The 22566-nt window shown below is 47.1% G+C and overlaps 1 protein-coding gene and 1 pseudogene across 3 annotated transcripts in view; both read left to right on the top strand.

The window, feature by feature from the left end:
• Positions 1-11105, top strand: part of LOC129669043 (carcinoembryonic antigen-related cell adhesion molecule 20-like) — an 18074-nt pseudogene extending 6969 nt beyond the window's left edge.
• Positions 11106-15265: 4160 nt separating this feature from the next.
• Positions 15266-22566, top strand: part of Znf180 (zinc finger protein 180) — a 15667-nt gene continuing 8366 nt past the window's right edge. The window contains exons 1-4 of one of the 3 annotated variants that reach the window (XM_055597107.1): positions 15439-15469; positions 16417-16468; positions 18719-18795; positions 20014-20088. In XM_055597107.1, coding sequence (XP_055453082.1) covers positions 18745-18795; positions 20014-20088 — 126 coding nt within the window. In that variant the 5' untranslated portion in view covers positions 15439-15469; positions 16417-16468; positions 18719-18744. Of the gene's footprint in view, positions 15470-16416; positions 16469-18718; positions 18796-20013; positions 20089-22566 lie in introns of those variants that run through there. The other 2 variants (XM_055597106.1, XM_055597108.1) reach the window with 2 other exon arrangements.

Below are 22566 nucleotides of genomic sequence, written 5' to 3'. Positions count from 1 at the left end.
CCCCACCTCCATCAGATCCTCACCTCCTTCACACCCCACCTCCTTCAGATTTTCACCTCCTTCAGATCCTCACCTCCATATCATCACCTTCTTCATGCCCCACCTCCTTCAGGTCCCCACCTCCTTCTGGTCCCCACTCCTTCACACCCCACCTCTATCAGATCCTCACCTCCTTCACACCCCACCTCCTTCAGATCCTCACCTCCTTCACATCCCCTGCTTCCCCCCCCCCCCCAGAATTTAGTGGAGAAGGAGGCAGTACGTATAGTAATAAGCAATCTGTTGCGGATTCCAAGGTCTCGGCCATGCTTGTTTCTGCCCTTTTGGATGGTCCTGACCCTGTGGCCAGCAAGTTGGCCTCAGGAGTAGCCACTGGGGATGAGGTTGAGGTGACAGAAGGCCACACTGTGACCGTCTGGTGGAAACACAGTCGTGACCTGACCCTACCTATACCTGGCATCTCCCCACTGACTCCATCCAGCCGCCCATTGGAAGAACATTCAGTATGGGTTCAGTGTCCAGGGAACATGAGGGCATGTACAGGTGCCTGGGGACCAAGTTGTCCCACTTGGGCGTTGTCAAAGTCCAGGTGCTTGGTGAGTATCGCTTCCTGGATTCTCTTCAGCTTCTATAAGGGATTTGAAGCCAAGGTTTTACACAGGACCAGAGACTTAATGTGGGATTTGAGGTATTCTGTGACTACCTGGGTGGGTACGGAGGAAGAGAGTCAACCCCACAGAATTGTCCTCTGACCTTCACAAAGTGTTATGTGTATGCCTCATCATGCCATATACATATATACATAAGATTGACTGTGTGTGTCGGGGGGCATACACACGGGTCACAATGTGACTGTGGATGTTGGAGAACAGTTTGGCTTCTTCCTTTCCATTTGGGTCCTGAGGATCACACTCAGGTTATTAGGCTTGGAGGAAGGTACTTTTTCCCACTAAGCCATCTTATTACCCAAATAAACCAGATAACTTCAAGGCTGCATAGTGAGGCCAGTGTGTGTACCTTAGTGAGACCCTTTCTCAGAATACCACTGAGCTCAGTGTTCCGTGGCAGAATGCCTATTTACAATCCCCAGTGAGTGGTTGGCTCAGCAGTAGATCCCCTGCCTAGAATCCCCCAGTGAGGGGCTGGGGTGTGGCTCAGTGGTAGAGCCCCTGCCTAGAATCCCCCAGTGAGGGGCTGGAGGTATGGCTCAGTGGAAACCCTTGTTTAGAATTTAGGAGGACCTAGTTAAGTCCATGATACTATAAAACAAGCAAACAACAGCAAAAAATACAGACCCAGGCAATGTACCTATGTGTACCATACATTTAACAGTCTTCCACAAAGCATGTAAGAAACACTCAATATGAACTATAACATATACAATATCACAAATATGGAACATACACTAAGATACAATGTATGTGTGTATGTAACATAGAGTGCATGTGTGTTCTGCTCATGCAGTTCACATTCACAACACAACACGTAGAGCAGGCACAAAATCAATATTTCCCCCAAACACCCAAATCCCACATACTTTTATTTCACACAAAATGAATACCTACTCCTCCATAAAAGCCATTCCTTTTTCATTTGTGCCCTGGGGTAGCCAGGCACGCAGCGCCCCCCTGAGGCTCACCATCAGCTGTGAGTGGTGGGGTCTGGGCTTTCGCTTCTTCCCTCCCTTCCTCCTTTCCATGAACACCCTTCTTTAAGGAGCCCATTCTTTCTGGGCACAGTGGTACATACTCATAATCCCAGCAGAGGAGAGGCTAAGGCAGGAGGATTACAAATTTTAGGTGAGCAATGATCCTGAACAAACAAACAAACAAACAAACACATAAAAGCAACAACAACAACAACAACAAAAAAAAAAAGAAAGAAAGAAAGAGAGAAGGGGAAATTAGAGAGCCCTGCCTTTTCATTATTCATCCCATTGCCCGGTAGTTCTCAACTTGTGGGTTGCGACCTTTTGGCAACTCTATACCTCAAAAGTATTTACATTATGATTCATAACAGTAGCAGAATTCCAATTATGAAGTAGCAATAAAATAATTTTATGTTTGGGGTCACCACAACATGAGGAACTGTGTTAGGAAAGTTGGGAACCACCTTTTGCAGCCAGGAATGAATCTGGGTGGTAGACAAAGCTCTTATGCAGCTTGCACTGCAGGGTAGCAGACAGGCACTGAAGAAATAAACATGGGTCAGGGCCCTGGCTCACGGTGTCAGGATGCTTGCCTCAGAGCCTGAGTTCAACCCTCAGGCCCCACAGAGTAGAAGGAGAGCATCAGCTCCTGCAAGTTGTCCTCTGACCTCCATATGCATGCTTCTTGCCACAAATTTTTTAAAACTGTATTAAAAAGAGACAAGAGGTGATAAAATAGATAAGGGAGATTACTGCACTCATCTGCACATACCCAGACACAAACATACACATACCCACAATTTCACAGAGAAATCAAAGCTGTGGGTAATGTTGCATTCCTTTAATCCCAGTGCTCTGGAGGCAAAGGCTGGTGGGTCGCTACGAGTTCAAGACCGTGTTGGTCCACATAGTGAGATCCAGGACAGCCAGGGCTACATAGAGATACCCTGCCTCAAAACAAACAAACAAAACAAAACAAAATAACAGAACTTAGAAAAGCCTGTTTTCCAGGTGATAGCTGGAGTCCCTTTAGTTTAAACTGAGGAGGAAAGCTAAGCCTCCTGTGGTTGTGAATGGCTGCAATCCTAGGACTCATGAGGCAGAGGCTGGAGGATCAGGAGTTCAAAGTCATTCTTAGCTGAGTGTGAGAATAGCCTTGGCCATGAGACCTCATCTCAAACTAAAAACAACAAGAAATTCAGTGCCTGTCCTGTGGTGGTGGCACACGCCTTTAATCCCAGCACTTGGGAGGCAGAGACAGGCAGATTTCTGAGTTCAAGGCCAGGCTGACCTAAAAAGTGAGTTCCAGGACAACCAGGACTACACAGAAGAACCTGTCTCAAAAAACAAAACAAAACAAACAAACAAACAGATGAAAGAAATAAAAAAAGCACCACAAAACAACAACCAAAATCCCAAAAAGCAAAACAGCAGCAAGCAAAAGAAAAAAGAACAGCAGAAGAGAAAATAATCTGGTAATTTTGCCTGTGGCATTGAAGACTCACAATGTTTGACTTCGAAGATGACCCCGATGGAGGGCACATTACCCAGGGGTCAGCCTCTGGAGTGGCCAGCACCATCGAGGCAACACTCAAGTCCAGCCTGACCCTGCATTGCCAGGCTGACTCCAAACCAGGTGCCAGATATCACTGGACCCATGAGTGTTCCTCTGAGGTGCACACTGAGGAGCAGCTGAGCACCAGAGCACTGAGGCAGGAGCATGAGGGCGTTAATAGCTACACAGTCTCCAATGCTGTCATTGGCCTGGCCCAATCTGCCTCTGTCCTGGTCACGGTGGTGGGTGAGTTGCTCAATGTCTCTTTGGTCTGGAATCCAAAAGGGTTTTCCCCATGTGGCTCTAGCCACCTACCCTTCCCCTAGCATGGCCTGAAGTGTGACAGTTGTTAGCTAGGTTTCCAGTCTAGAGCCATGGAATCCCAATGCCTCATGCTCAGTCAGCATAGCTGTACATTCTGCAGTGTGCTCCAGAAAAATCTTTGAGTTGTCTAAACTTCATTTTTCTTACCTGTAAATGGTTTGCGCTGTTACTTAGAAAGTTCTTTAATTATGTGGGTATGCGTCTTTATGTGGGTATGTGCACATGAATGCACGTGCCCTCAGTGGCCAGAAGGGGGTGCCATTTCCCCGATGCTGGAGTTATATAGGCAGTTGTGAGCTACCAGACCTGGATGTTGGGGAATTGAGGTTGGGACCTCTTCAAAGGCAGTATGTGCTCTTCACCTCTGAGCCGTCCTTCCAGTCTCCAGATACTTTTTTTGTGTGACAGATTCTCTCTGTGAAGCCCAGGATGGCCCTAGACTTTTTTTTTTTTGAGGCAGGGTTCACGATGTAGCTCTGGCTGGCTTGGAGGTGTTGTATAGACACAGGTCCCTCTTCTTCCTGAGGCTTGAGATTAAAGGTGTATGCCACCACACCTAGCCTATGGCCCCTAATTTTTTATCCTTCTGCCTTAGCCCCCTCAGTACTATGAAAACAGTCATGCTTCACCAGCCCTGTTTATGACGGCTCCATTGCAGAGTTGTTTAAAGAGACAGTGAATCTTGGATATAGCCTGCAAACAAAGAAGAAAATTGATTGAATGAGCAGCCAATATGTTGATTATATGTCATATTAATAGTAACTGGAAATTACTATGCCTGGTAGAGAAACCCTGTGTTTGTGGCCTGAGTCTTGTATTAGTGTGTGTGTGTGTGTGTGTGTGTGTGTGTGTGTGTGTGTGTAGGTTCATGAGTTGTAGGTGCATGAGCATATGTGTGGAGGTCAGAGGTCAAACTCAGGTTCTGTTCTGAAGGCATAATCCACCTTATTTTTTTGAGGCAGGATCTCACTTTGGCCTGAAACTAACCAAAAAATCTAGAATGGCTTATTTGAGCCCTTGGGGTCACCTATCTCTGCCTCCATGGCTCTGAGACCACAGCAGATGGCACCAGTTTTTTCCTTGTTTTTTGTAATGTGTGCTCTGAAGATTAAACACAGATCCTGTGCTTACAAGGCAAGCAGTTTACTGACTGAGCTATCTTCCAAGTCCATCCAGATATTCTTTAAAAAACTAATTAATTCATTTTATGTGTATGCATGTCTTTCTTTCTGTTCTCTTGCTGTGGAGAGACACCATGACCAATGCAACTCTTATAAAAAAGGAAGCATTTAGTTGGGGTTTGCTTACAGTTTTGGAGGGTTAGTCTGTTATCATCACGGTGGGGAGTGTGATGGTAAGCAGGCATGGTGCTGGAGAAGTCCTGATCTGCAGGATTGGCCTCACTCCCAGGACACACCTCCTTCAACAGGCCACATCTTCTCCTCCAATAAGGTCCTAATTCTTCCCAGTGAGGACCGCTGACTGGGGACCAAGCATTGAAATCTATGAGCCTGTGGAGGTCATTCTCACTCCAACCACTAAAATGAGTATTTTGCCTACATATACTTACGTGTGCCAGTGTATACCTGGAACATGTGGAGGCCAGAAAAGGACATTGGATCCCCTGAAAGTGGACCTACAGACAGTTCTGGGCCACCATGTAGGTGCTGGGAACTGAACTCAGGTCCTGTGGAGGAGCAGCCAGTGATCTTAACTACCGAGCCATCTCTCCAGCCCCCTGTTTTCAGATCTCAACAGGGAAACATAGTGTCATTGCTCATCAGAGTTCAAATCCTGGCTCCAGCTCTTATTAGTTGTATCACTGAGGGCAAGTTACTCAGCTTTGCAGGGCCTCTGAATAATTGACTGTGAAAATATTTACACATTGTTATGGTTATTTAATATTGAGTACTTGTAAAGCTCATTTGGGCGTGGCTTGGCACAGTGTATTTGCCAAACTAAATTTTATTTAATAAGGCTCCCTGAACCAAGTGTTCTACCACTGAGCTACATCTTTGCTCCTTACTGGGGAACTCTAGGCAGGGGCTCTACACTGAGCCACACCCCAGCCCCTCACTGGGGGATTCTAGGCAGGGGCTCTACCACTGAGCCACACCCCAGCCCCTCACTGGGGGATTCTAAACAAGTGTTCTACTGCTGACCAAATACTTCTTGGTACCCGGTGTCAGTCAGTTTTGGGACGAGCTTGTTATTATTTCTACCATACAGGAGAGGTTGAGACCTAAAGTGAGAGCCCTGTCACTGGTGTTGGAAACCATACTAAGCACCCAAAGCACTGTTCTTGGATGTCCTGTAAGCCAAAGACCTCACACAGATTTCCAAACCCCAATCAATGTTCAGAACAAGTGTCTGCTCCTGTGAAGACCATTTGATAATTGGAGAAACTGAGCTTTAGAGAAGCAAGTTAGTGAGCCTGACTGATGCTTGTGAGAATGTAAATGAGCTGTCAGTGCTGAGTGCCTCCCAGACAGCAGTTTCCTCCATCATCTTCCTTACCATAACCATCATCACCATATCTTGTCATGTGTCTCTCACGTAATGTCGAATGTTGTAGTAGTTTCCTGCGTGATCCCATTTGATCTCCTCAAAGATCTATAGAGTCCGTAGTTAGTTACTTGTCTCACTGCTGCAGCAGAGTACTGGACAAAAGCAGCTCAACGGGCTGGAGGCATGACTCAGAAGTTGAGAACTCTGGCTTTTCTGGTGGACTTGGTTCCCAGCACCCACAGCAGGTGGTTCACAACTGCCTGCAACTCCAGCTCCGTGGAGAGTCAGTGCTGCTGGCCTCTGACCACACCTTAACTCGTGAACACAAACACACACAGAGACACATGCGCATGCAATACATGCACATAAACTTTTTAATGTAATAAAACTATTCTTTTTTAAAATGGAGAGTTAGTACAATCACGAAATCCCAGTTACCTGGGAGGCAAAGGCCCTCAAGTTTAAATACATTTCTAGGCTGTAGAGTGCCTGCCTAGAATCCTTCAGTGAGGAGCTGGGGTGTGAACCAGTTGCAAGGTGTTTGAAATCTCTCTCTCTGTCTCCCTCTCTCTCTCTTACACACCCTCACACTCTGGGACAGACAGACAGACAGGCAGGCAGGTATCCCAGGAAGATCTATCCCGATACTGTACAAACCAGGCCACTTCCTCACATCCTGGGCCCTCGTCCATCTTCGAAAGGCTTAGACAGACGGACAGGCAAACATCAGGCCATTTACCAGCCATCTGCTCCACATCAGGCATGACCAGCTACAGTCTCCATCTCGGCCTCACAACATCCTGTGTACTAAGTGGGTACCACTTCCTCATTGTCAGTGAGAAACTTCAGTTCTGGAGTGAATTCATCTGTCCCGGAGAGCTGAGGGGCTTCACCTGAGGGGAGAGCCAGCTCCTGTGGCCAGTCCTGTTTCCTTGCTCCATGCCCTGATCCAGCCACATAACTGGATCCGTCAAACACAGATTTATATACTGGCTACTCTCAAGGGCCCAGGCACTTGGCAGCTATATTGAACATGACATTATTAACACAGATGCTTACATGTTTAATCTTTCCAGCAACCTTACAGAATAGGCACTCTTTTTCCTGTGTTACTGAAAATATGGCTAATGCGCAGAGAGGTTCAGGAGTGTGCCCAAAGTTACACAGTAGCCAGATTCGAACACAAGCCAATGTACTCTGGGGAGGGTGCCACACACACTGTCAATTGCTGAGTCCCAGTGGGTGGAAAACAAGTTACTTAAACTGTTAGTGAAGTAGAGCCAGAAACTCTGGAACAGGGCTGGGGATAGGGAAGAGGGTTGCCGAGGTTAAGTCTTGATTTTTCTCTCTTGGCCTAGGTCCCCAGTCATCCTCTATGTTTCCTGGCATTGCCATCGGGTCCTGGTTGCCATTGCTTTGGGGATAGGACTGGGCCATTTCCTCTACAGCACAAAGGACAAATGGTAAGAAGCAAATGACCTGGGAGGGCCAGCAGGGACAGGGAGGTGTGGTTGCTGTCTGTACACCCTGGGAATTCAGGGTGTTTGGGATCATTGCCCAAGAACAGCTGGGTGAGGGGGAAGAGATGGGGATAAGACAGTACCCGTGGAAACATGCAAGAACCACCCAGGAGATGGTGAGGGATCTGGCATTTCAGGACCTGCAAGAGATCAGCCAATGATAGGACTCCCAAGACCACACTACTTACCTCTGTGCTACAGAGCCCCCCAGGGTCCAGAGCTGATAAGTGACTCCACAGTCTGTTCTCTAGCAGTGAGGGTTTGGGTGGACTCTCCTCCTGGCTTAGTCCCCAGGTCACTCTCAGGTCCCAGAGGAGCTCTGTTCCTCCCTGTTTTCCTCTCTCTCCCTTCCTCTCCCTCCCTCTCACCCTTTTCTCCTCTATCTCCCTCCTTCCCCCTCTTTCCCCTCTGTCTACCTTTTCCCCTCTTCCCTCTTTCTCTCTCTTATTATACTGGGAGTGGACCCCAGGGCCTGTGTATGGTAAGTAAGGACTCTAGCACTCAGTCCTATACCTAGCCTAGTAAATTCTAGACACGCTCTGAGCCCATTTGTTTTCAATTTTAAGTGTGTGTGTGCACATGCAATTTTGCCTTTTCTTCTCTCTTTTTTGTTTCTTTTTCCTTTCTCTTTCTTTCTTTCATTCATTCATTCATTCTTTCTTTCTTTTTCTTTCTTTCTTTCTCTCTCTCTCTCTACCTCTCTCTCTCCCTTCCTTCCTCCTTTCTTTTTTCCTTCCTTCCTTTTCCTTCCTTCCTTCCTTCCTTCCTTCCTTCCTTCCTTCCTTCCTTCCTTCCTTCCTTCCTTCCTTTCTTTCTCTTTCTTTCTTTCTTTCTTTCTTTCTTTCTTTCTTTCTCTCTCTCTCTCTCTTTCTTTCTTTCTTTCTCTCTCTCTCTACCTCTCTCTCTCCCTTCCTTCCTTCCTCCTTCCTTCCTTCTTTCCTTCCTTCCTCTTTCTTTCTTTCTTTCTTTCTTTCTTTCTTTCTTTCTTTCTTTCTCCTTTCTTTTTTTGATGTTTCACAATGTAGCTCTGGCTGTACTGGAACTCACTACAAAGATGAAGCTAGCTTCAAACTCACAGAGATCTACCTGCCTCTGCCTCCCATGTGCTAGAATTAAAGGCATGAGCCACCATGGCCAATTCTATTCTTAATTCATTTCAACACAGTGCCTTGTTGCCCTCCATTGATGAACGTACTCAATGAAAAGCAAAATGGGATATCTACCATCTGAATCTAAAATTCTGAAGGGAGGAGTCCCAGAATTCAGAAGGCTCTTTAGACATTAGTTTCTAGGCTAGAGACCCAATTATTTTTCTTTTCTTTTTTCTTCATTTTTTTTTTCCTTTTATGGTGCTAGGATTAAATGAATTTAGGACCTCAAACATGTGGGCAAACAATCTACAATTGAACTATATCCCAGTCCCCTTTTTAACTAAAAAAAAATGGGGTTTTTTATTAGTTTTATGTTATGTATATATGTGTATGTCTGTGTGAGTAAGTGCATACGAGACTGAAGGTTCTAGCAGAGTGTAAAACTATTTTGAACACTAAAAGATAGACAAATCCCCTGCAGCTAGAATTAAGAATGGCTATGAGCTGCCTGACATGAGTGCAGGAACAGCAAATGCTCTTAATCTCTGAGCCATTTTTACTTTTTTGTTGTTTTGTTTTTAGAGACAGCGTTTTTCTGTGTATCCCTGGCTATCCTGGCACTCTCTCTGTAGACCAGGCTGGCCTTGAACTCACGGAGATCTGCCTGTCTCTGCCTCCCAGGTGGGGGCCAGAATTAAAGGTCCGTACCAGCATGCACATTTACCCTTTCCTTTTAAAAACATTCACTTATCAACTTGAAGAATATCTTTCAAGTTGCCCACAGAGCCTCGAACTTGGTGTGGTAGCCCAGAAAGGATCTAAACTGTAATCCTCCTGCCTCTGTCTCCAGAGTAGCTAGGATTACAGACCAGTAACTACACACCTAGGTATCAGCTCCTTTTTACAGAGGAGAAACAGTTTAATGAAGGATAAAGAGTGAGGTCTTGGCAGGCCATGCACAGCTCCTGGGCACAGCCAAGATGAGGACCAAGACTTCCTTCCTCCCCCATCTCACTAAATGGTCTTATTAGTGTCACCTGAAATATGATGGGGAAGAGAGTCTTGGGAAGAGGAAAGGTTCTGGGAAAGCAGTACCTTCTCCTTATATGTCACCCAAACTTTTGCTCTCTACTGTGGTTTGCTCTCTCTAGACAAGCCAAAACCTGTGTTTGACAACATGCTGAAGGCCCAGGGAGAGGTCAGAAGCTAAAAGGTGGGTGAGCTCTCTGAATACCATCATTGCTTTCATACTTTTTGTCTGGTACTTCCCCAGTCCAACAAGATGTTTCTACCTCTTAGGACAGGAGACTGCTATAGCCAGTCTCTCTTTCTCTCTCTCTGGTTTTACAAGACAGGGTTTATTTGTGTAGCCTTGAATGTCCTGGACTCACTTTGTAGACCAGGCTGGCCTTGAATTCACAGAGATCCTCTTGCCTCTGCCTCCTGAGTGCTGGGATCACAGGTGTGCACCACCACACCTGGCTACCAGTCTCTTTCTCTCTCTCTCTCTCTCTCTCTCTCCCATTTCTCCTACCTCTCCCTCTCTATACATTTATATGTATATATACGTATATTGCTAGTGACAGAACCCAGCCTTAAGCACACTAGACTAGTTTCTGCTCCTAAGCCACACCCTAGCCCCTCACCGGGGTATTCTAGGCAGGGGCTCTACTACTGAACCACACTCCAGCCTCTCTGACTCCTTCACAACTCATTTTTCCCCAGATGCCACTACCTGTCTCCCCAGAGCAGTTCTATGAGGTATGTTAGCCTGATGTATCTAGTTAAAGACACTGTGGGGAAAATGTGACCAGAGGATTTTATGAAAATCGAGGCTGAGGGGTGATTTGGTGTAAACCTTTTTCACTGCATTGCGGTCCCAGGGATGGGGAGGTCTTGGCCCAAAGCTTCACAGGGATTCGTGTCTGGTTCAAGGACGCTAGCAGCTGTGTTCTCCTTCCAGCCCCGGGATAGGATTGCAGTGCGGTGTCACTGGCCAGGAAGTGGAGGAAGTTGGGAGGTGGTAACCTAGCAGGAGGGTCTGGGGGGAGAGAGAGAAGGAAACGGAGGGAGGGAGGGAAGGAAAAGAGGGAGAGAGAAAGAGACAGAGAGAGACTGCTATAGAGCAGCAGTGAGTTGTGGGTTCTATGCTGTTCTTCCACTTGGGGTTCTTCGAAGAACTGTGAGCAGGGCGTATCTTCCCCCCTCCCCTGACATAGGGTCTGTCTCCTAAGTAGCTCTTATTGTCCTGGAACTCCAACTCACAGAGATCGACCTGACCCACATGCTGAGGTCAAGGTCGTGTGCCACCACCAGGCTTCTCTAGGCCTTTGGGGAGTGTGGGTTGACTGTGGGTGTCACGTGACTCCTTCGTGTACTTGCAGAAGAAACCACCTTCTGCAGCTCCCTGAGGCCCCAGAAAGCCGCTGTCCCAAATCCCAAAGCAGCCATTAGTCTAGTACTGGTGAGTACTAGACAAAAACTCAGAGTGGAATTGTGAGGTAATGCTGTATGCTCTGGTGTCATGCTGTCTTCGAGCAGGTAGGAATCTGCAACTTTTGCCCTCTGCTGAAGGGTCTGGAGGACAAATGCTCCACAGAGTTTTTCTTCAAAGAACCTTCTCCATTCCAGGGATGGAGAAGATGGCTCAGTTGGTAAAGTGCTTGCCATGCAGACCCAGGTTCGAGCCCTAATCCCCACACAGGGCTGAGCAGTGCTGTAAGCCCAGTGCTGGAGAAGCCAAGTCAGGTGGACCCCGGCTTGCTGGCCACACAGCCTGGCCTGGTCACAAGCTCCAAGCCAGGGAGACACTGGCTCACAACCCAACCCAACCCAACCAACCAGCAGTAAACGCCAAGCAACACACTCACAGCGGACAGTCGTGAGGAGCGACCCCTGAGGTGGACTTTAGCTTCCACACATGCACAGACATGCACAGACACCTACATGGGTACACACATGCGTTCACACACACGCGCATGTGCACAGACCGCTCCCCTACACAGTCTTTTCAATTCCATTTAATTTCCTTTTTTATCTAGTTCAATTTCAAACCTTTGTGTTCACCCCATTTACTTTGTCCTGTTTCCATTGAATTTCTTTTTCTTCTCCCTCTCTCCTTCTCACTCCTCTTCTTTCTAGGTCTCTCTGTGTAGTTCATGCTAGCCTTAAGCTCACAATCCTCCTGCCTCAGCCTACCCAGTGCTAGGTAGCCCATGTGTGCCACCACACCTAGCTTCCAGCTTCTGTTTGTCCATTTCATTTTATCCCAGATACTTATTTTCCACCCCACTCTGTGTGTGTGTGTTGTGAGCATGCTGCTGCTCACTCGCTCCCTGCCACATCTTTTCCCCTTCCGAGTCTTTCTCTTCTCACTCACTCCACTTTTCCACTTCTTTGATCTTGCTTCATTGCTACAGGGTCTCACTTGGCAGCCCAGGATATCTTGCTACTCTCTAGATATGTGAGGCTGTCCTAGAACTTACAGCAGCCCCTGCCTTGACCTTCACAGCACTAGGGTTGTAGATGCAAGTTGCCATGCCCAAGCAAGCTTCAGTAGGTCTGTGTTAGGTTTCCCAGGGAAGAATTGGGCTCACGCCATCGTGCTGTGTTCAGTTTGGCGAGTTCTCCAGTCAGCCATGGACTTTCACAAATTGAACCCCCCCCCTTTTAATTTTTAGGACAGGGCTTCTCTGTGTAGCCCTGGTTGTCCTGGAGCTCACTTTGTAAACCAGGCTGGCCCGAACTCAGAGATCCACTGTTTACTGGCTTCCTTATCATGGCTTGCTCAGCCTGTTTGCTTATACCACCCCGGCCTACCAGCCCAAGGCTGGTACCTACAGTGATCTGGGCACTCCCACAACAATCACAAAGCAAGAAAATGTACTACAGGCTTTCCCACAGGCCAATCTGATGGAGGCAGTGTCTTAGTTAGGGCTTATTGCTGTGAAGAGACCCCATGACCAAGGCAACTCTTACAAGGGAAAACATTAAATTGGAGGTGATTTAGAATTTCGGAGGTTTAGTCCACTATCATCATGGTGGGAAGCATGGCAGCATCCAAGCAGGCATGGTGGTAGAGATGGAACCAAGAGTTCTACATCTTGAACTGAAGACAGCTAAGATGGAGGCAAGTCATATGACTGATATTTTAAAACATCTGTTTTTCTAGTAGATCTATTTTTTAAACAAGAGTTGACTCCAAGTTACATATACAGTCTATCCTAAACAAGAGTTGAATCACATAAATAGTATGTTATACCAAATTTAGATTATCCATGTACAGATTTTAACCATATAAGCCTTTTGTTATAAGTTTTTCATAGCAATAAAACAGCAGAATGAGCTAGTGGCAAGATGCAGTTTTATTATATAAGTTCAGGTTTATTGGAAATGGCGGGGGAGAGGGAGAGAGAAGGGAGAAGCCTTTGAAGAGAGAGAGAGGAGAAACACAAAAGAGAGAGAGAAGAGAGAAAGAGGAGAGAGAAAGAGAAGGGAGAGAAACGGGCAGAGGAAACAAAATGTCTGGATTATGTAGTGAAGGGCCCTTGGGAGAGGGGAAGCCCGCCCTGGGCTAGGGGATTTGGGATAGAAGGCAGGATTTGCCAGCCACACCCTGCAGCAGGTAGGAATCTAACAGTTTAAGCTAAATGTTGTTATGGATTTTTAACTATACCCAATGGACTTACAAATTCTGAGATAGTTTACAGCATAGTCTTAAGGGATTTTTTTTTTTTTTTGAGAGCAGAGAAATCATAGAGATAAAAGTGTTTTGTTTTGTTTGAGTAGCAAGTGGAGAAACCAGTACTTTTGGAAGTATAGAGCAGAGCAAATTTAGGTATAAAAGATTTGGGGAACATTTGTTTGTTCCGCGGCAGAAGCTGTCACCATATAAAAGAATTTAAAAATCTAGGGTGTCCTGCCAGGTGGTGGTGGTGCTTGTCTTTAATCCCAGCACTTAGGAGGCAGAGGCAGGTGAATCTCTGTGAGTTTATCATCAGTCTGCTCTACCGAGTGAGTTCCAGGACAGCCAGAGCTACACAGAGAGACCCTGTCCAGACCAAAAGAAAATAAATCTATTGTATTAATCTTTGGCCATTGATAGAGCTGTACTGTGGCCAAACCCATTTGTAATAGGACAGCAAGGCTTTAAGCAAGATTTTTCTTTGAGTCAGGAAGGAAAAGAGAAAGGATTGCAAAATTAACTCCGCTCTTAGGTATGTTTGAACTACGATGAAGAAACTAGCCAGAGGCAGCTGGAGGGGTCCAGGTTGAACCAAGATATGAGTAGAGAGCAAGGATGACAGAGTGAGAGGACGAGAAGAGAGAGGCAGTGTCTTGATCAAGAAGGTAAATACACATAGTATAGCAAAAGTTATATTTTACTATGCTGAGGGTCATCACACAAGCTTCACACTCTAAATTCCTAACTATAGTCCAAAGCCTATCTCCCCTAGCTTACTCATGTATCTTAGCTGATGGTCAGGTCCTGTCTCTAACGAAGTCTCTGATTCGACGGTGTGGATCCTGGGGGAGACTCTCCAGCCACAGGCAGACCCAGGCGGTGTCTCTCCAGATGTGCAGAGCAGAGAGCACTGCTCTTGGTCTTCATTTATGCGCTGTCCAATGGGCGTCATGGAGTTCTAGGACTGTGTCTGGTTATCTTGAGTGAGAGACGTCGCTGAGTTCTGGTGCAGCCTTAGGTATAGTGGTTAGGGATCCTAACTAAGCTATTTTACATATCTAAAAGGTGTTGTTTATTATGCTCATTACAGGGAGCAAAGACTGAAGTCAGGATGAAGAGAGCAGTAGAGTGTGTGGGAAACAAGAAACCTCTTAACCAAAATGGATGAATTTATGTAGAAAAGAGAAGCGGGGGGAAGGGAAGGAAGCCCAGCCCCTGGGATGGAGAGGTTTCCGGTAGGTGGGGTGCTGGCCAACATGCACTTGGATGTATTAATAGGACCCTCAGTGAGCCATTTGTCCCGGGTTTCTTTGACACCTTACACTGACAACTATTAAATAATAATAATAATAATAAAAATCAGATTTTAAAAAGATTACATTTACAAAATGGGTGTGGTAGCTCATGCCTCTAACTCCAACATTTGCGAAGCAAAGGCAGATGGTTCTCTGTGAGTTCCAGGCCAGCCAGAGCTATACAGTGAGGGAAGAAAAAAAATCGTATTTATTTATTTATTTGGTTCCGGGAATCCAACTTGTGTCATCTCGCTTGGCAGCAAAGCGCCTTCATCTGCTGAGCCATTCCGCAGGCTCGGTAAAAGCTCTTTGAATTATAAAATGGGGACATCAGGTCTCCTAGAATTGGCAGCCTCCAAGGCAGCTTCACCCTCGCCTTAGCGGAGGACTTTCCCATTGGCCACACCCTACGCAGGTCCCTGCCCCGCCCTGGATTGCCTGTTGGCTTCTCAAACATTGGGACGGACTGCGCAGCCGTACTCCAGTCCCTCGCGTTCGAGAACCCGCCCCTTGGCGCTGAGATTTCTGGGAATTGTAGTTCCATCGAGTGGGTACCACCCACTTCCGGGTTTAGCCGGCAGAGCAGCCATTTGTATGTGTTTGTGTGTGTGTGCACGTATGTTTGTGTGTGTATGTGTGCGCGGCCGTCTGCTCTGGCCCGGCTTCCTGACCGGGCTCAGTCTACACGGAGCGACCTGGCGGATGCTGACTCGAGTGGACTCGAATCATGTCGGATGTGCTTCAGGGTCGGGGCCGGAGGCGGTGAGCCCAATTTCGTGTTGACGCTGAGTCGTGCGCGGCTCAGGCCCGACCCGGCCCACGCCGCGGGCTCGCGGACGCCCAGGTGAGTGAGAGCCGCGGGACACGCACAGTCCTCGGTGTGCGCATGCGCAGGATCTGGGCGGGAAACTGGACGCGGCGCTGTCGGTGAGTCGCGGTTCCTGTGCCTCGGTCCTGGCGTCCTGGGTCGCGGAGGTCTGTGAAGGCTGAGTAGCTGGGAGTGTGCAGTGCGCGCATGCGCCGATTGGGTGCTTGGCGGGACTTGTTTGGGACCGAGGATGTCCAGGAAGATGGAAGACAGGACACAGGCATAGTGATGGGGGAGATAATTGAAAAGCTCAAGGGGTGCACTAAGGCACTTCACGTTTTGGACAAAAGATTTTTAGAAGAGGTGTTATCGCCCTGGAAAGTCAGCATGGCGGGGCCTCTGAGGTGAGCAGAGTTCAGGTCATGCGATACAGTCGGGGCCTCTTACTGGTTTGGAGGAAGAAGGGAGCTTCGAAACCAGTTGATGAGTTGTCTCTGCTTGTCATCAGGTTGCTTCTTTATTCCTGTCATGGGGAGCACAGAGTCTCTCCTGTTTCCTGGCCATGAAGTGTGACCCTGATATGGGGAGAGTGGGCCTGTTTAGTCTACTGAATCCATTATAGGGTGTGTCACCTGTAGCTCCTAAATAAGAGTCTGGTGGCCTTAGGGCTATCTGCAGAATCAGCTCAGAGGGTAGGGAGAAACGACGGGGCATAGGGGATGTGACCTGAGCAGTTTCGGGTCTGCAATCTAAAGCACTGAGAGGCCCTCTTCTCCCATTCCTATTTCGTGGAGAGCCTTCCAGTGCCCAGATTCTTCTTCCCAGAGAGGAGCTGTGTCACTGTCTCTGTACTCTTGATCAAGTGTTTGTGTTGGAAACACCAGCCAGCATTCCGGAAAGGCAGTTCTACCCCGGGCAGACACTTTTCTTGCAAAGCTGGGAGTGTCCTGTTTGTTGGAGATACATGTGGCTTCTGTTCCTAGATCAGACATGATGACGACCAACCAAAGAAACGGTCACACCCCGGTTTAGCTGGTAGGTTTATTTTTGTTCCTTACAGAAGTATGGTTGAAGGAGCACCCACACATAGGAGCATGGATGACTCAGCTACGTCACTGAAAAGCCCATGGGGAATGATGACTCAGGAAAGCTGCATCTCTGGAGATGCCTGCAGACTGGAAGGCAGCTAATCTGGGCAGGGTACCCCCTCCCCAGCCGGTGCTTGTATAAGCTTGTGGAAGGGTGTGTGTGTGTGTGTGTGTGTGTGTGTGTGTGTGTGTGTGTGCATGCATGCATGCATCTTAAAGTCTCAGCTTATGAGATTTTTGTCTTTTGTTTAGTTCTGAGTCTTAAAAGCCCCCTTCTCCCTGTAGATGGGAGCATTTTGGTTTGGAGAAAGTGGGTACACACAGAGCAGGCTGGCACTCCCAGTTTTTGCCTCAGGAGAGGCAGCTTTGCTTCAGATTATAATCCTTTAGACAGTCCTTTACCAGATCGAGGGTGCCAGGGTCTAGCAGAAAATTCTCAGCAGAAGGCCCCTTTGCGTGCCAGGGTTAGAGGATCTTGACCTGAATCCCAGCACCCATGTAGACTAATGTAGGGTTCTGAAGTGTTCAAGTTCAGTTCACAGCTAGGAGGTAAGGAATCTACACCTCAAAGGACTCCCCAGCTCTTTGCAGGAGGTAGATGCTACAAGCATCTTTAAAGAGTTGGTACCTTTGTTTTGGGCTATTCTGCCTTGAAACAAGAGACTGCCTAGGTTTTCAAGATGGTGGTAAAGAAGACAGGGAAGCAGCTCCAGCCCAGGCGTGAGAACCCTTAGTCAAGTGCTGCGGTCCCAGGGCTGGTTCTGGGCCTATATGCTCAGATTTAGGTAATATATTTTAACTGCAGCTCTGCATGGGAGACCTTGGGACCTTTGTGGCAGCTGTGACTTAAGGCACCAGGGGATACCGATTCCTGTAAGAACTCCAACTGGAGCTGGGGGTGTAATTCAGTTGGTTAAGTGCATGGATGAAGCCCACGGTTTCACCTCTCGCACTTCATAAACCAGGTCTGTAAACACAGCACTTGGGAGGTAAAGGCAGGAGAAAGGTGAGTGTGAGGCCAGCCTAGACTACATGAGACCTTGACTCAAAAACTAAGGATCCACAACCAAGACAAAAAACAAGCCCCAGACTGGCAGAGTGCCCAGGTCCAGCAGATCCTGGAGTGGGAACCTGCTGGGGTGAAAGCCATGTGCCACAGGGCCCAGCTAGAAATGTACTTTAGACATAGTGCTGGGTCTATGTGGATTTTGCTGTATTCACAACCATTTGATGCTCAAGTGTGGAGTAAGACAGGGTCTCCCTGGGATTCAGGGACCCAGGAAGGTATTACAGCAGGAATTTGCCAGGTTGAGACTCAAGCTGGGGCCTGCTGGTGTGGGTGGAGGGAAGGAGGTAGGGCTATTTATTAGTGCTGGGGTGAGAAAGCTGGGGGCTGGGGTGTGGCTCAGTTGGGTAGATGCTTGTGAGCATGCCCAGACCCTGGGTTCCGTCCTCAGCACCACATAAGCCAGCAAGGGGTTATGGTGGGCTTGAGTGCCTAGGGTGGGCTTGGTCAGCTGCTACCCTCCTTTCCAAGATGGTGATATCTAGTTGGCACAAAGACCTCTGAGTTGCAGGAGTACAGGTTCTGGGCTTGGCAGAGGCCAGTATGCACTGTGCCTGCCAGAGGTCCCCAGTCTTGGGTAGACTATTGCAGCTTTTGGTCCGAAAGCCCTCCAGACAGATGGAGGAATCGGTTTGAGCTACAAATTCAGACCCTGAGGGTTTGGGTAAGAATCTCATCCAGATCCTGGTTGGATGGTGGAGGAGTCTGTCCTGTCCCTAGCTGTTTGGATAGGAAGCCTGAGCTCTGGGATGTTTGCTGATGAAAGGCAGTGTTCTTTGTAAGATCAGTTCCCAGGAAGGCTGGGGCTGTGTCCTGAGCTTCATCTATTTGGTCAGTGTTTTCTGGCCATGGGAAGAGGTGCTGGCTTGCGGCATGCTCAAGCCAGTAAAGTATGTAATATTAAGGGGTTCTTTGTGTGCTGGGTGTTTGTGAGGCTCCCAGGACCCAGTGAAGGTCAGATTGGAGCTGCACGTTTTGGTACTGGGCAGAAGGTGATGTTTGAACATGAGGTGGAGGAAGAGCACAGGGATTCTTGGATAATTCTTGGGGCATTAACTTCCAGAAGCTAATGGGGGACAGGCAGGATGGGCTGGAGGGTGGCAGTGCTCTGAGCGTCTTTTGTTTGTGTAGCTCGGCACCACCCACTGGAGGAGACCATGGAGCAGCAAGATGAGCAGTCCCTGGAGTCCCTGCAGGCCTGTGTGGAGGTGAGTCCAGCCAGTCCTCCTGTAGTAGCCTCAGCTCTTCCCTGCGTGGCCCCACAGCCTGAGCCTTGGAATCCCCTCTGCAGTATTTTAAGGGATTTGATCCCTAACGGGTGGTAGCTTTTAAGAAGAGTAACCAGCACGTGTTTGTGCATGTATACCCGTGTGACTGCCAGTGCATGTGCCTGGGCAGAGGCCAGAAGAAGGTACCAGGTGGTACTCTTTGTTGCTCTTCACATATTCTTTTGAGAGATGGCCTTTCTCTGAACCTAGGGATGTTGTAGAACAGCTTCTCCCAGATTGAAGTGTTCCCTCTGGGGAGTGGGGATCAGTAAATAAAATGTCACAGATCTAATAAACTGGAAACTTGCAGCCAGGCGAACTTGTTTCCTGCCCGTCACCTGTCACCCATGCTCCTGATGCTAACCCTGCCTGTCACTATTTTAAGGCAGGGTCTTATGTGTTGAGGCCTAGCCCGGAGCTCACTATATAGCTGAGGATGACCTTCCTTCAACTACTTGGCTCCTGCCTCCACTTCCTAAGTGCTGTGATTAATGTGAACCACCATGTCTAGCTCAGAAAGGATGGGTTTTTGTGCTTCCTGATACTCAGGAGAATACAAAGGCCCAATATTTCATTTGAAATCAAATATGTTACCGAATTTAAATACCTTAGTTAAAATTAGACAAAAGTCATATTAAATCCTTTAGGTAACTCATTTTGAGATGCTTTTAAACAGTGTCTAAGACCTCATTGTGTGAGTTATTCTCAAATGACAATCTTTTGCTTATTAACATGTTACCATGATAAGCAGAACTGCGCATGTGTGTGAATCCTGGGTTGACTCTTCCTCAGTTGTTCTCCATCTTATTTTTTTTGAGGCAGGGTCTATATTCTGGTTGATCACTAAAATCTCTAGAGTCTCCACCAATTCATTTAGGAGAAATTAGTCTCTTAATTCTTAAGCGACTTACAATTAAAACAATTTAATAACAATTTTAAATGCCTTCTAGATATTGTGGCAAGAAAAAAACTTCCTACAGATAAAGGTCTAAAAATCTTAAATATGGAAGGTTCTTAGTGATGACTCTTCACCTAGATTCATGGCTGAAGAACTTTTTTCTAACATTTTGACTGTCTCAACTTTTTTTCTTTTTTCCACACCTACGTCACCTTCAAGTTCTTTGCCCTCTCCTTTGTCTCATGTTTTTGGTTTCTCAGAACTTTGTTCTACCCCAAGAGATGATCATCGAAGTGGAAGGAGAAGATGCTGGGTCACTGGACATCGTGCCCCAAGTAAGTTGGGCAAGCCCATTCTTCACCCAAGAAATGTGCATGGTTGTGTCTGGTACAAGCAAACCGAAGGGAACTATGGTGGAATTAGAGAGAGGGGGTGGAAATAAGAGTGGTGGGCTGGGGCAAAGTGGGTAAAGTCTGTTGTACATTCACAAGGGCTTAACTGGGAGGCCCTATTTCTGAAAAACTGATCATTGCATGCTTGTCATCCTAGCCCTTGGGGATGGAGACAAGAAGGGCCCTGAGTCTTGCTAGTCAGCCAGAATAGCAAAATTGGTGAACTTCAGTTCCAGTGAGAGACCCTGCCTCAAAAAAAAAAATAAGATGGAAAACAATTGAGGAAGTGTCAACCCAGGATTCACACACATGCACAGCCCTCCACACACAAGAGTGAGCAGCTTTTCTCAGAAACATGGTTATATGAAAGGTGCAAAGTGGAGAGCCGCAAGAACACTGCAGGTTGAGGAGTTGAGGTTTTAGAGAGATTTGAGGCCTGGCCTAGTAGAGCTCTTGGTGGTGTTTGTGAGTGTGCACGGGGCTTGGGGTTCAATCCTCAGTACCACAGATGGGAAAAGGCTCAGCTCGTCTTACAAGTGCCTGTAAGAAGGAGATAGTGGGGAGAAGGAGGAGATAAACTGCAGAGCAGTCTTCCTACCAGGGGCCCTGGTGAATCTCTGAGTCTCTGACTCTACACAGAGAAGGGTCAGTACAGAATGAAGTCAAGGGCACTCTGGGAACTCTTACAACCATTCTCTGCAAATGGTCAGTGAGAGAGGCTGGGACCTGCAGTATAAAGATACTTGACAAGAGTGGAGAAGGCTAGGGACTGGGAGGATGGTTTTGTAGGTACAAGCACTTGCTATGCATACTCAAGACCCAAATTCCAGTCACCAGCACCAGTGTAAAGGTTGCAGGGCAGAGACAGGTAGATCCCAAAAACTTGCTGGCCCACCACCCCAGCCAAAACTGAGCTTCAGGTCCTACAAATGACTGTGTTGGGAATAAGGCAGAGTATAATCAAGGCAGATATTTAAATTAAACATACCAACTCTAATTCACTAATCTGTTTCAACGATTGGACCAGTGGTATCAATGCAGGAATCAGACAGATCACACAGTGCTCTTGGGGAAAAAGCTGCAGAAGTGGCTTACCAGCAGGAGGAAGCCTGAGGAAGATGGAGGGTGTCTTCCTTAGTTATGCTTTGCCTCATTTCCTTGACAGGTAGGGTCTCTCACTCAGTTCCGCCCAAAGCCCACTGATTGGCTGGTCTAGCTTGGAAGGAGGCTGAGTAGATGCTATTGGCTGGTCTAGCTTGGAAGGAGGCTGAGTAGATGCTGTCTCTGCCTCCATGCTCCTAGGGTTCCACGTGGCTGTCACATCTGCACTACTTGGCATAGGTTCTCGGGATCTAAAGTTTGGTCCTAATATTTGTGCAGCAAGTATTTTATCTGCTGAGCCATGTCTCCAGCCACCAAGACAATTAATGTTTAAGAGACAAATTGTTGTGCCACCTTCTCCGGTCTCCAGCTTGTAAAAATCCTCCTGTCTCTGCCTTCCAAGAGCTGGGACTGCCGATGTGTTTTATCTTGCCAGGCTTAATCTAATAATATTTATTTGATTTCCTCTGAGTTTTCTTCTTGGTTGTTGTTTTTATTTATTTATTTATTTTTGACATTTGTTAAGGTAGGTATATGTATGTGTGCAAATGCACCACAGACTAATTTATAAGAGTTGGTTTTCAAATTTCACCGTGTGGAATTCTGGGAACAAATTCAGGGTGTCAAGCTTAGCAGCAAGTATTTTATTTATTTATTTATTTATTTATTTTTTAAATAAACTTAGTGCTTACTGAGTGCTGGAATTAAAGGCATTAGTCACCGTGTCCAGCTGGCAGCAAACATTTATCTGCTAAGCCAAGAACGTGTGTCAGACAAGAGGGTGAGAAGTTATTACAAGGAGGCAGGAGTTAGAGCTTTAAAGACCCTTCAAGATCATTGTTCAGCCCAGCTGGCAGTTAATAGCTTGCATTATGAATTCTGTTTTGGTCTAACCCTTAAAAAGCCTTTGAGATCCTAGTGAAATTGATGGGCCTAAGAACAGTGCACATGTGGCAGCTTGTGCATGCAGTTCCGTAATTCAGCTCACGTGTCCTACTCATGAGCCATAGCTTCCAAACGCCTCGTCCAAATGTCTGCTCAGTGTACAGAGCTTTTGGTGGTAAAGCTATTCCATGGCTTGGTATTTACAGTTTTTGGCGACAAGAGAGTTATCATCAGAAATTGTTTATGTATCAAAATCCACTAGGCTTTTAGAGCCTCTTCCCTGCTGAAAGTAGTCAATCCATGATTCATTGGTTACATCCTTATTTATTGTTTGTTATAACTAGTGGTGCCAGGGAGTACATAGAGGATGCTTGTGTGCAAGATGAGTGCTCTACCACTGAGCCACACCCCAGCCCCTCACTGGGGGGTTCTAGG

This window comes from Psammomys obesus, unplaced genomic scaffold, assembly GCF_907164565.1.
Source record: "Psammomys obesus unplaced genomic scaffold, mPsaObe1.curated_primary_1811, whole genome shotgun sequence".
NCBI classification, from domain to species: domain Eukaryota; kingdom Metazoa; phylum Chordata; class Mammalia; order Rodentia; family Muridae; genus Psammomys; species Psammomys obesus.
The sequence above is the reverse complement of the archived record's forward strand: the minus strand, read 5'-3'. Positions and strand labels throughout refer to the sequence as shown.